We start from the raw sequence: 12,312 nt of genomic DNA, 5'->3' as shown, positions 1-12,312 counted from the left end.
AGCCCCGGCTCCCAGCCCCGCGGGGGATCGGGCCGGGGCGAAGCGGCGCCGGCGCTGGGCGCCCTCCGGCTCGCCGGCACCTCGCGCCGGCCGCGCACATGTGTTAGTGCKCTGCCGCTGCCGCTGCCTGGCCGCCGGCGCTGGGCGCTTCCCTAACGCGGTCCAGATGGAGCGGCTCTGTCCCTCGCGATCTTATCGGGGAGTTGTTCTTGGCCCCCGTGGCACCGGCAGCTGAGGAGCAGGAATGCTTTCCTTTGTTTAGGAGGCAGCCTGGCTGCGGAGACGTCGCCTCCAGCATCTGGATTTCATTTGTGGCCATTTGGAGAGCATGAAAGATGCTGTTCTTTTAATTCCCTTTTAACCCCTTCCTCCCTCGGCAAGCCCTGCCCGGCCCGGCAGGGGAAGCTCGCAGCAAACCCGGCTTCCCGGCCGCCGCTGCTGCATCCCGGCCATCTCCGTGCCCTCCTCCATCGCCTTCCCCCCCTCCATCACCAGGCTCGTCCYGCAGGGCCAGCGCATCCCCTTCGCCAGGGGACCCTGCCCCTTCCTCCCTCCGCGGCGCTGCCAAAGGGTGCGGAGGGCAGGGGCCGCCCGCTGCTGGCCCAGGGCCCCTGCGGCAGTGGGACAGGCCAGCCGGGGCCGTGGGAAAAGGCAGGCAGGGCCCTGGGCTCGGGCGCCGGCGCGGAGGACTGGCGGGCTGAGCTGCCTGCTGCCCGCGGGCCTGGCTGCGCCGCGGCGGGCACGGGGCCTGCGTGGCTGCGCCGTGGCATGCATTGCTGTCTGCTGGTGTCCGGGGCTGCACGCTGGTGTGCATGGCTGCACGGTGGCATGCACTGCTGCCTGCTGGCACCCAGGGCTGCAAATTGGCATGTACAGTTGCACGGTGGCGTGCATTGCGGCCTGCCATCATCTGGGGCTGCACTCCAGTGCATGCAGCTGCACAGTGCTGTCTGGTGCTGCACCCCAGCGTGCACAGCTGCACGGTGCCATGCATTGCTGCCTGCTGGTGTCCAGCACCACACGCTGCCATGCACAGCTGCACGGTGCCATGCATTGCTGCCCACCGGCATCCAGCGCTGCACACCGGGGCACACGTGGCTGGGCGGACCCCCACGACCCGTCTCCAGTGGGAGGGAGGGCAGCGGGCTCACGGGACCCCCTTGGGGCTCTCCCACAGCTTTTCCCATGGAAGAGCCAAGGGCAAGCACAAGGGAGCGATTTGGGGGGTGCCGGCCCCCAGCAGCGGTGCAAAGCCCGAGCCCCCGTTGTGGTCGCGGGCTGCTGCGTCCGGGTGGCGCCGGGGGTTTGTGCCGGCTCCAGGGCCGAGCCGGGCCGGAGCAGCCGGCAGCGGCGCTGCCACGGGAGGGCCGGAGCGTTGCCCCTCGCCCGGCGGCACCGCGGCCCGGCCAGGGTGCTGAGGGTTAAAGCCGCCGGTGTGACCAATCAAGGGCTGTGGGTCACGCGGGGGTGTGCGGGATTCGGCATCCCTTTCCCACCGGGAGGCAGGGCGGGGGAGGGCCTGCTCCGAGCAGCCAAAGAGAAAATACTAATCCTTTTATTTTTATATTATTACTTATTCATCTGGGCTGCACAGGCCTAATGGAAACCAGATGTAGGAAAACAGACACAGCCCCGAGCGGCTGGGACAAATTACCCCAAAGAGGAAAAAAAAAAAAAAGAAAGAAAAAAAAATTCCAGCGGAGTTTGAGTCATGTCAGGGAATTATTGCCACATTTGCGAGCGCTGCCGGGAGGGAGGCGAGAGCGCGCTGCGGCTCCCCGCGTCCTGCGAGCGGCCCGCGCAGAAGCGATGGCGGCGCCTTTGCACGGCCGACGGACTGAGCCGGCATTTCCAGGGCAGTGAGTACCGGTGTCCCGCTGGCGGATGCCCTTGGATGCGGCGCTCCGTTCCCATCCAGGGCCTGGAGCCGGCCCCGCTCCGCCGCCAGCTCCGCTGGCTCGCAGGGTCGGGGCTCGCGCGGCTCCGAGTGCCCCGCGCTGTTTGCTTGGGGCGTTTCTCAGCCTCGACGCTGAGAAATCCTTCAGGTTCGGGGGCCGTTTCCCGTGCCCGTGCTGCAGTGTTTGGATTATAAACACATCAGGGAAAATTTATTACCTTAAAAAAAAAAAAAAAAAAAAAGCGAAAACACACCCAAACGCAGTTTCCCCTGGTGTTTGTTCAGCTTCGTGGAAACTTTCCTCTCGCTGTGAAGTTGTGGAAAAGCCGTGCCGGTGCCAGAAGGAGCGTAGCCGTGTTTCCCGGTGCGCCGCGGCGCGGGCGCCTGTGCAGGCGGGCTGGTGGAGGGGGACGGGGACCGTGCTGGGGGTGCGGACGGGGGCGAGCGTCCTGCCGTGCCTGCCCGGGAGGGACGAGCGGCGGTGCAGAGCCGGCGGCGTGTCCTGCCCGCGGCCGTCGCCACCTCCTCCTGCGCCAGCCCCGCGGCGCCCTGCCCCGGGGAGGCGTTTGCACCCACGCTCGCTTTTCCACGCCGCGTGCCGGAGGGCCCGATGCCGCCGGTCATGGATGCGCTGCCCAAAGCGAGCAGTCCTCTGTGCGTGGAGCGCTTCGCTGGGCCGCTGCCGGCTGCTTTGCCGTCGGTGGCAGGGTTTTGGCTGCGCCTTGCTCAGCGTCATCCCCGTCCCCCCCTCCGTGGGATGCTCCCTCCCCGCGCGGGTGGCAGCAGGGTGCTCCGGCTGTGGCCGGTCCCCAAATCGATGCTGCAGCCCCATCACCGCGAGGAGGGATCGGCTTCTCGCAGCAGGTGGGAAACGCTGTAGCGTTATCCCGCGGCTGCTGCCGAACCCACCAGCTCCGGCGCAGTGCCTCGTCCCCGTGCGGCTCGTCCCAGTGCTTCGCCCAGTGCCAAGCCCTGGCGTGTAGCCGTTTCCTTCGAGCCTGGCATAAAGTTGCAGCCACCGGTGGGGACTTACCCTTGCCCCGAACGTCCCTGTCCCATGACGTGATCCAGCTGGGATGGGAGATGGGGGATGCTGCGACCAGCAGTGACGTCCCGTGGGTGACGTGGTCCAGCTGGGATGGGAGACAGGGGATGCTGCGACCAGCGGTGATGTCCCGCGGGTGACGCAGTCCAGCTGGGATGGGAGACGGGATGCTGTGACCAGTGGTGTTGTCCTGCGGGTGACGTGGTCCAGCCGGCACGGGAGACAGGGTATGCTGCGACCAGGGGTGACGTCCCGCAGGTGACGTGGTCCAGCTGGGATGGGATGCAGGGAATGCTGCAGCCGGGATGCCACGTCCCGCAGGCAGCGTGGTCCAGCTGGGACGGGGGATGCTGCGTCCCAGGATGTGACACCTAGCACCTCTGGCCTCTCTGGCGCACCTGGGCCGTTGTCTCCCAGCGAGCCCTCTCCTGCCCTGTCCCCGGAGAAGGCCTCTCCCAGAGACAGGCAGCTCCATAAAAAGTAAAATAAATAGGTGTTTCTAAAGGTCCTATTTATTTTGATAGACTCTGAAAGCAAAACGTTGTTTTATGGGGATGGGTGTTGCTTATTTTTAGGATTTTTCCTGCAGCTGGAGCAGGAGAAGGGAACGGAGCAAGGGAAACCGGAAAATCGCCCCGTTGCAAGTCCAGGCGTTTGCAGGATTGCCATAGATGCCGGGTGGCTCGTACCCCGGCRTGGGCAGCGGGGATGCTCCCGCTGTGCCCTGAGCGCCGGAGCCGGGCAGACGCTGTGGGAATGGCAGGAGCGGGGACGGCACGGTCCCCTCGCGGGCAGGAGCAGGCGCTGTCTGGCATCGGCRAAGCTCGTTGCGCCGTGGGGCGGTTTGCCTTTCCGCAGCATTTCCGCAGCGAATGCACGTGCCCGCATGCAGGAGGGCGCTGCGTGTCCCCGGGGGCACCGGGATGCCGGCGAGGCGCCGTGGTGGGCGACGCTGCAGCCGATGGCAAACMCGACTCGGAGCCGGCCGCGCCGCGTTCCTGCTTCCCCGCCGCGGCTCTGGCTGGGACACGGACCCCGACGGCATCTCGCTCCGGCGAAGACCCCGGGTTTATTTAGCCGGGGCAGCGTGCTCCGCAGGGTTCAATTAATCTCGCAGCAGTTGCCGTGCATTAAGCATGCATGTTAGATTAGTGTTTATCAACAGCGCCCGGCGGGGAGCTGCCCGGGCTCGGTGGGGACCCCGGGTGCCGGTGGCGGGGCAGTGCCGGGCGCTTCCTTCTTTGGCTCAGCCAGGGCCGTGGCGAGCCCCGGGCCGGCACGCGCTGACGGATCGCTGCAGCTGCCCCCGCACTTGCGGCCACCCGTCACGGCGCGGCGGCCCCGGCTCTGCTCGCCAGCGGGGCTGGAGCGGTGCCCGGCGGCCCCGGTTCGCAGGTGGCCCCAGTTCGCGGGGGGTGGCCGGGGCAGGCGCCGGGAGCTTCGCCCACCCCAGGGCAGCCTGGGCACTTTGGGGAACGAGCGGGCTCCGGGAGCCCCACGTTGCACGCTCCCCGGTGCATGGGGTGACGAGGCTGCAGGGCTCACCGGAGGTGCGGGCCCTTTCCCGCACCGCGCGGGAGCCAGCCCCAGGATAGCGTGGTCCGCGTGCCTGGCCGTGCCCCGCGCGGAGCTTGTGCTGTGTGGAGGGAGCGCGTGCGGAGCAGGGCCGTGTCCCTTGGCAGTGCGGAGCAGCGCTGCCGGCGCAAAGCAGAGGCTCTGGGAGCACGGCTTGGGAGAAGTGCCGTGCTTGGGAGCGTGCTGCAGCCAAGACGAGCCTCTGCAAGCCCRGCACCAGCGTGCGTCTGCACGGGAGGGCAGGCATCGTCTCCACCGTCGTGTACCCGTGCGGGAGGCTGGGCACCTTCCACCATTGCAAATGCATGGGTGGCTGGGCACCATCTCCACCATCGTGCGTTGGTGTGGGAGGTCAGGCCCTGTCTCCACCGTTGCATCTGTGCAGGAGACTGGGCACCTTCCACCATTGCACATGCGTGGGTGGCCAGGCACCGTCTCCACCGTCGTGCATTGGTGCGGGAGGTTGGGCACCATCTCCACCATCATGCACTGGTGCAGGAGGTTGGGCACCTTCCACCGTTGTGCACCTGTGCGGGAGGTTGGGCACCTTCCACCGTTGCAAATGCATGGGTGGCTGGGCACCGTCTCCACCATCATTCATTGGTGCGGGAGGTTGGGCACCGTCTCCACCATCGTGCACTGGTGCAGGAGGTTGGGCACCTTCCACCGTTGCAAATGCATGGGTGGCCGGGCACCGTCTCCACCATCGTGCATTGGTGCGGGAGGTCAGGCACCATCTCCACCGTTGTGTACCCATGCGGGAGGCCGGGCACCAGCCACCAGCGCACATGCGTGGGTGGCCGGGCACCATCTCCACCACTCCTCCACCATGCGGGAGGTCGGGCAAGGTCTCTGCTGGCCCTGAGCTCTGCCTGGGACAAGGGTTGCTCCTGTCCTGCCCAGAGCCTCGCCGCCCTGGGAAGGGGYGCGGAGACGCCCAGGGCAGCTCGAGAAACGCCCGCGGCTCCCTCCCGAGTTCAGCGTCGGTTCGGGGGAGCCGCCGGCGCCGGGGGCACGGCCCGCTGCCCGCGGTGCCGCCGGCGGGCGCCGCTCACCTCCCCGCGCCTTCTGCCCGCAGATAACGCGGAGAAGCGGGCCGCCACCATGCCCGACTCCCCGGCCGACGTGAAGACGCAGCCCAGGTCGACGCCGCCCAGCATGCCGCCGCCGCCGCCGGCCGTCACGCAGGGCGCCACGCGCCACCCCTCCTTCACGCCGAGCACCAGTGAGTACCGGGCAGCCGGCGGGACGGGGGGGACACGGGCACCGAGCCGTGCCGCGGGGACCGAGCCGCCGGTGGCGCGGGACGGGACAGGACGGGACGCCGGGCGAGGAGGCCACCCGGCTGCCTTGGGGACCTGCCGCGTCCCCAGAGCCCCGCGAGGCGCCCGTGGCACCGTGCTGTGGGGCGGCGTTCGCCGCCCTGGCGCTCGAGAGGGGCTTTGCGCTGYGTGCCCCGAGCCCCGGGCTGGGCGAAGCGCCGGCAAGAGCTCTGCGTGCCCTGCGCCTCTGCTGCAGCGCCGCTCCGGGCGTCCTGATCTGCTGCCGTGCAATGGGGAAACTGAGGCATGGAGCAGCGCGTGGTGCCGCGGAGCCAGTGGGGGCATGCGGCGGGGTCTCGGAAACGCCCAGCGGGTCGGAGCCGGCCCTGTCGGGGGTCCCAGGCACAGGGGGATCTGCCTGCCGGTCCGTGCGCGGCTCCTGGCGTGGGAGCAGCGGGAGCGCTCGGCGGGGATGCGAGGTCCCAGGCCCCGGCGGGGCGGCGGGCTCTGCTTTCGGAGGGGCCTGGGCCACGTGGCCGTGGCTCGTTGCCCATCTCCTGGCGAGGGATGCGCTGGGGGTTGGATCATGTTGCCATCGTAGCCCGCGGTGCGCGGCCGGATGGGGGTCAGGATGCTGCGGGCAGACAGGAGCCCGTTCCCACGGCTGGTTCTCCCACGCCGCAGCAGCTCCGGCCCCGGGAAGCGTCTGCTGCGGCTCTGCTCGCGCGCAGGGGTTTTGCTCGTCGCCAGGCGAAACTGCTTCCCGCTTCTAAATCCCGGCGGGGGAAAAACCAGCTCCGTAAGGAGAGCCAAAGCAGCAGCCCCTCGGCTGCACCCCACCAGCGGGGCCGGGCGGACGGCCGCTTCGCCCCGCCGAGCCACATGTTCCCTAATTGGAAACCGGATTGTGCTCGTCTGCGATCTGATGGGTTTTGCCTTTTAATCCGAGCCAGGCAGCAGATGTGGCTTCAGGCTGGGCGCTGGCTGCGGGGCCGCGGGGGCCGGGCCGGGCTCCGCCGAGACGGAGACGCCGGTTCGGTTGTTCTCGCTCCGGGGCGACGTTTGCAAACTGCCCCGGGTGCAGCCTGCGTCGGGGCTGGGCAGGGCTCGCGCCCGCCGGCAAGGACCGCGCTGGAGCATCCATCCGCCGAGCCCCCGCGCAGCCGCGGCAGGCGGTTCGCCGCCGCCGCCGGCCCGGAGAGCTGCCGCCTCTGCTCTCTCATCGCAGCGTGTTTTATTTTGCTTGCAGATCGAGACGCCGGACCGCCGACGTTTCTGCCTCGCGGCCGTTTTCATGGTTGCTTGAAATGGTCGATGGTCTGTCTTTGTAAGTAAAATGAAGCACACGCTCTCATGAGAGACCCGAGATGCAGCCAGCGCCCCGGCCCCGGCCCCGCGTCCCGCCGCCACCGCTGCCGCGCGGAGGCCGCCTCGGGAGGGCCCGGCGCGCCGGCTCRGCAGGTCACACGGATGCAAACCCCAGCCGCGGGCGGCCGAGGGACATGTGCGGAGTCTAACTTAGTAACGCACCTGTCGCGGGAATAAAAGCAGTTGTGGCCACGGGGTTATTTTTGGCACCTCTTTAGCGGGCGGCTGATACTGCCCTGCCAGAGCGCGAGCGGGAGCCCGAGAAGCCGGGAAAGGCAGGCAGGGCCGGCGGCGTGCGGCAGGCGCGGGCACCGCGCAAGGTTAGTGCCGTGCCAGGCGGGACAGGGACAGGGCCGGGTCGGGGGGCCGCGTGCCAAGCCGGTGCCCCCGCTGCAAGAGGCGTTGCGCATCCCCGGAGCGGGGCCGTGGAGCGGAGCAGAGCGGGCGCCCTCGCGCCGGGGCTCCCGCAGCTCCGCATGCCCCGCTCCCGGATGCCGTTCCCAAGGAGCCTGCGGGAGCCGGGGTGCAAGCGGCACAAAGGCGYTCCCGGCACGGAGGCTCCCATCCTCCCCGGTTGGGCACCGGGGCCGGACGCCCCGGCGTGCCGCGACGCAGGCTGGGCGCCGCGCAGAAGGGCTCACAGCGTGTCCCTGGGGGTGCTGAGCAGCTCCCCCGGGCGCAGGATGGAGCCCATCCGCTACGGCGGGTCGCGTCCCCGCGGAGCGCGTCGGGCGCGGGAAGCGCTGCTCCCCGGCGGGAGACGGCCGGGCCCCAGCCCTCCGCCACCGGGACGCGGCAGTGAAGGGCTCCCGAAGCCTCCAGGCTGAGCCCCCCCCCCGGGGGCTGCCGGCGGGACGCTCTGCTCCCCGCAGGCCCAGCACCGCCTCGCCGGTGCCGGTGCCCGCTCCGACCGCTCCTGCCCTCTCTCCCCGCAGTGATGAACGGGAGCAGCCACTCGCCGACGGCCATCAATGGGGCTCCGTCCACCCCCAACGGCTTCAGCAACGGGCCGGCCACCTCCTCCACCGCCTCCCTCTCCAACCACCAGCTGCCGCCGGCCTGCGGCGCCCGCCAGCTCAGCAAGCTCAAGCGCTTCCTCACCACGCTGCAGCAGTTCGGCAACGACATCTCGCCCGAGATCGGGGAGCGGGTGCGCACGCTGGTCCTGGGGCTCGTGGTAGGTGCCCGCCGGCGTGGAAGGGCAGCCGCCGGCGCCGGGAGCRGGGCGATGCCCCGGCCCCGCACCCGAACGGGGCTCCCGCTCTCCCCTTTGGGGCTGGAGAGGCTGCTGACCTAGGGGAGGGTCCTGCCAGCGCCGAACCGGCCTCAGCTCTGGCGCTGGGTTTCGGCATCCCCCAGGCTCTGCTCGGCGCCCGGGCTGGGAGGTGGACGGAGCAGATGCCACCAGCACGGGCATGGGGCAGGATTAGCGGGTCCCTGTGGCTGGCACCGCTGCAAAGCCCACGGGGGGTTCCTGGGTTTCCAAATGCAGCGTTGCATTTTGTGCAAAGTGTTGTGCAAAGCGTTTCCCCCTTGCAGGCAGAGCTGGGGTGGGGGTTCGGGCGTTTGCTGCTGGATGAGGAAGGTCTCGGCACACGGGCCGGGAGATCCCCCCGGTGCAAACGCGCCCTTTAGCGTGGCAGCGCCAGGCGGATGAGCACAAAGGGGGAGCGCGGGGGGCGCGGGGGGCTCCGAGGCGCCGGCGCTGAGCCCGGGCTGTCCCCGCAGAACTCCACGCTCACCATCGAGGAGTTTCACGCCAAGCTCCAGGAGGCCACCAACTTCCCGCTGCGGCCCTTCGTCATCCCCTTCCTCAAGGTGGGTGCCCCGCGCTCGCTGCCGCCGCGGCCGTCCCCGGTCCCCCCGCACGTGCGTCGCCCTCCCGCCCGCCCGCGCGTGTCCAGTCCCGTGCGKCCGAGGCGCTGGCGGGGCTGTTTGCAATAAAGCCGGGGGTTAGGCCCAGCTGGTAACCATTCGCGATTCATTACAAATTTATTTTCCCTTTAATTTCACGCTGACTCTGCGCTGTCACCCTGCTCTGGAGGGATGCGCTGACTGCTGGCGTTCCTGGCAGCGCCGGCGGTGGCAGCAGATGCTCAGGCCCAGCGTCGCCTGCCCTTCCTTAGCGGAGGGATAACAAAAAACTGCCCCCCCCAATCCCACCTTTGCATCTCCCGTCTCGCGTGCGCAGCTGCAGGCTCCGGCGCCGAGGTCTGCGCCAGCCACAGCAAACGCCCCAGGCCGTTGCTTCTCCTTGCGGAGAGCTTGCGGAGGGCAGGCGGGATTTGCCGGGCAGCCGGGGGGGTTTGGGCGCGCGGGGTCCATCGGAGCGGCTGAACGGGGCGAACGTGGCGTTCCCGCGGCCGGGGGAGCCYGCACGGCGCTGCCCGTGCCGCCGGCGTCCCTGGCACCCCGCTCCCAGCTGTTTCCACCTAGGGCTCCAGATGCTTCTCGTTACCGTAACTGCAGCCAGCCGGGCTCAGCGTGTTTCCCAGGCTCGGCAGCTTTTTGCTTTGGGGGTTGTTCCCCGAGCCGGGGACGGGGAGGGGGCCTGCCCGGCGCTCCGCTGCGTGCATCTCCGGCTGTGCGCTAGCGTGTCCGACAGATGGGGATTTGGCTGCGGATCAGCTGCCTAAATAGAAAAGCAGAGCTGGCAGCAGAAGCGCCAGAAATGTGTTTCTGCTGCTTAATTGCTGCTGCTCCGCGCGCTCGTCGGGGCCGCGGCGCTGGGGCGGGTGCGGTGGGTGGCTGGGGGTTTACGGCCGGTGCCGGTGCCCCGCGGGCCGGGAGCGACCCCGGTGCCGAGCGCGTCGGGGCTCTGCGGGGCAGGGGCCCGGCTCCCCGGGGGTGGCAGCGGTGCYGTGCCGTGCCGTGCCGGAGCGGCGCGGGCTGGACTCTGGCTCCCTCGCAGGCCAACCTGCCGCTGCTGCAGCGCGAGCTGCTGCACTGCGCCCGCATGGCCAAGCAGACGCCGGCCCAGTACCTGGCGCAGCACGAGCAGCTGCTGCTCGACGCCAACGCCTCCTCGCCCATCGACTCCTCCGAGCTGCTCCTGGAGGTCGGCGAGAGCGGCAAGAGGAGGACACCAGACAGGTGAGGGCGGGACGGTGCCGGCAGCGGCGGCGGCGCCGCGGCGCAAACTGCCCCCAGGGCTCGGCGAGCGCCGCTTCCCGGTGGCGACCGCCGTGCTCTGCCCCGCTCAGGACCAAAGAGAACGGCTTGGACCGAGACCCTCTGCACCCCGAGCACCTCAGCAAGCGGCCGTGCACCATGAGCCCCGCGCAGCGGTTCAGCCCCAGCAACGGGCTGAGCCACCCGCCCAACGGGCTGGCGCACCCCGCCGCCCCCCTGCCCCAGCACTACCGCCTGGAGGACATGGCCATGGCGCACCACTACCGCGACGCCTACCGCCACGCCGACCCCCGCGAGCTCCGCGAGCGCCACCGGCAAGCGGGTGAGTGCCGGCCCCGCGCCGGGCTCTGCGGACGGTGCAACACGGTGCAACGCGGTGCAATGCAGTGCAACGTGGTGCAACACGGTGCAACGCGGTGCAACGCGGTGCAACACAATGCAACACGGTGCAATGCAGTGCAACGTGGTGCAACACGGTGCAACGCGGTGCAATGCAGTGCAACGTGGTGCAACACGGTGCAACACGGTGCAACACGGTGCAATGCGGTGCAACACGGTGCAACGCGGTGCAATGCAGTGCAACGTGGTGCAATGTGGTGCATCGCGGTGCAACACAATGCAACACGGTGCAATGCGGTGCCGGCCGGCTGCGCTCCCGGAGGGTGCGTGAGACGGAGCGGGGGGCCGGCGGCGTTGCACCGATGCCCCGTGCGCGGCGGGGAGAGCGTCTGGGGGGGCCGGGACTGACCCCCACCCCGCGCCTCTCTTGCAGCGGTGCACGGGGCGCGCCAGGAGGAGGTGATTGATCACAGGCTCACCGACCGGGAGTGGGCCGAGGAGTGGAAACACCTCAACAACGTACGTAGCCCCCCCCCCCCATGGCTTGCTAGCGTGCGGCGCGGCTCGCCGGGCTCGAAGCCCGGGTTAGCGCCCTTCGCTGCCCGCGGCACAGTGGGCGCATTGCACCGCCGTGCACCCCCGGCAGCTTGAAGCCCCCCCGGCCCTCCCCCCCCCCGTTCCCCCCCCCCCCACAGCTGCTCAACTGTATCATGGACATGGTGGAAAAGACGCGCCGGTCGCTGACGGTGCTGCGGCGGTGCCAGGAAGCCGACCGCGAGGAGCTCAACCACTGGATGCGGCGCTACAGCGACGCCGAGGACATGAAGAAAGGCAGCCCCCCCTCCGCCCGCCCCCACAACAGCTCCTCGGGCCCCGAGCCCCCCCAGTTAGGTATTGACCCCGGCGGGGCAGAGCCGCCGGCGCGCGCCCCCGCCGCCCCGCGGGTCGCTTCTCCCAACGGCGTCCCCCCCCTCTCTCCTTCGCAGACGCCCACCGGGAGTTCGCGCCGCGGCCCCTCTCCGGTTACATGCCCGAGGAGATCTGGAGGAAGGCTGGTGAGTGCGGGGYGGGCGCCCATCCGTGCGCCGAGCTGGCGGGGTCTCTGCTCTCGTGAGAGCCTCCGTCGAGGCCRGCGAAATCGCGGCTCGAGCCGCCCCGCGGGAGCCGGGCTGCTCCGGGTGGGCTTCCAGCAGCCCCCAGTGCCGGGTGCCCGGGGAGGGGGGGAGGCAGGAGCCCCCATCCTGCGATGGTATCCACGGCGGGTTGGAAAGGGCACAGCCAGGATGCGTTTGCAGCGTGCAATTCCCGCCGGCGCCGTTGCTCGGGGCGGCTTTTGCTGCGGCGGGGCGGCAATGAGCTTAAAGCGCGGCTYGGATCCGCGGAAAAGCTCCGCGGAGCCGCGGCGCAGCCCGTGCCACGCGCTGCCGCCTTCCTTCCAGAAGAAGCTGTGAAYGAGGTGAAGCGCCAGGCCATGTCGGAGCTGCAGAAGGCCGTGTCGGACGCGGAGCGGAAAGCCCACGAGCTCATCAGCACGGAGCGCGCCAAGATGGAGCGAGCCCTGGCCGAGGCCAAGCGGCAGGCTTCCGAGGACGCGCTCACCGTCGTCAATCAGCAGGAGGACTCCAGCGAGGTAGGGGCTGCCGGGGCGGCCGGCCGGCCGGAGCCGCGCGGGGCCGGAGCGCCGGGGGGGGGAC

General features: G+C 69.8%; 1 protein-coding gene across 1 annotated transcript in view; it reads left to right on the top strand.

The window, feature by feature from the left end:
- CBFA2T3 (CBFA2/RUNX1 translocation partner 3) overlaps positions 1–12,308 on the top strand; it is a gene marked incomplete at its 3' end in the record, with an annotated part of 30,805 nt that extends 18,497 nt beyond the window's left edge. Inside the window, exons 2-11 of the mRNA XM_026092048.1 lie at positions 5,596–5,742; positions 7,029–7,106; positions 8,083–8,324; positions 8,876–8,965; positions 10,059–10,240; positions 10,351–10,601; positions 11,052–11,137; positions 11,314–11,509; positions 11,605–11,673; positions 12,058–12,308. Of these exons, the coding sequence (XP_025947833.1) occupies positions 5,596–5,742; positions 7,029–7,106; positions 8,083–8,324; positions 8,876–8,965; positions 10,059–10,240; positions 10,351–10,601; positions 11,052–11,137; positions 11,314–11,509; positions 11,605–11,673; positions 12,058–12,308 (1,592 nt within the window). The remainder of the gene's footprint in view (positions 1–5,595; positions 5,743–7,028; positions 7,107–8,082; positions 8,325–8,875; positions 8,966–10,058; positions 10,241–10,350; positions 10,602–11,051; positions 11,138–11,313; positions 11,510–11,604; positions 11,674–12,057) is intronic.
- Positions 12,309–12,312: the final 4 nt, after the last annotated feature.

The sequence above is a fragment of the Apteryx rowi genome, unplaced genomic scaffold, assembly GCF_003343035.1.
Source record: "Apteryx rowi isolate R43461 unplaced genomic scaffold, aptRow1 scaffold_94, whole genome shotgun sequence".
Classification (NCBI taxonomy): domain Eukaryota; kingdom Metazoa; phylum Chordata; class Aves; order Apterygiformes; family Apterygidae; genus Apteryx; species Apteryx rowi.
Note: the sequence above shows the minus strand (reverse complement) of the source record. Positions and strands in the feature narration are given on the sequence as shown.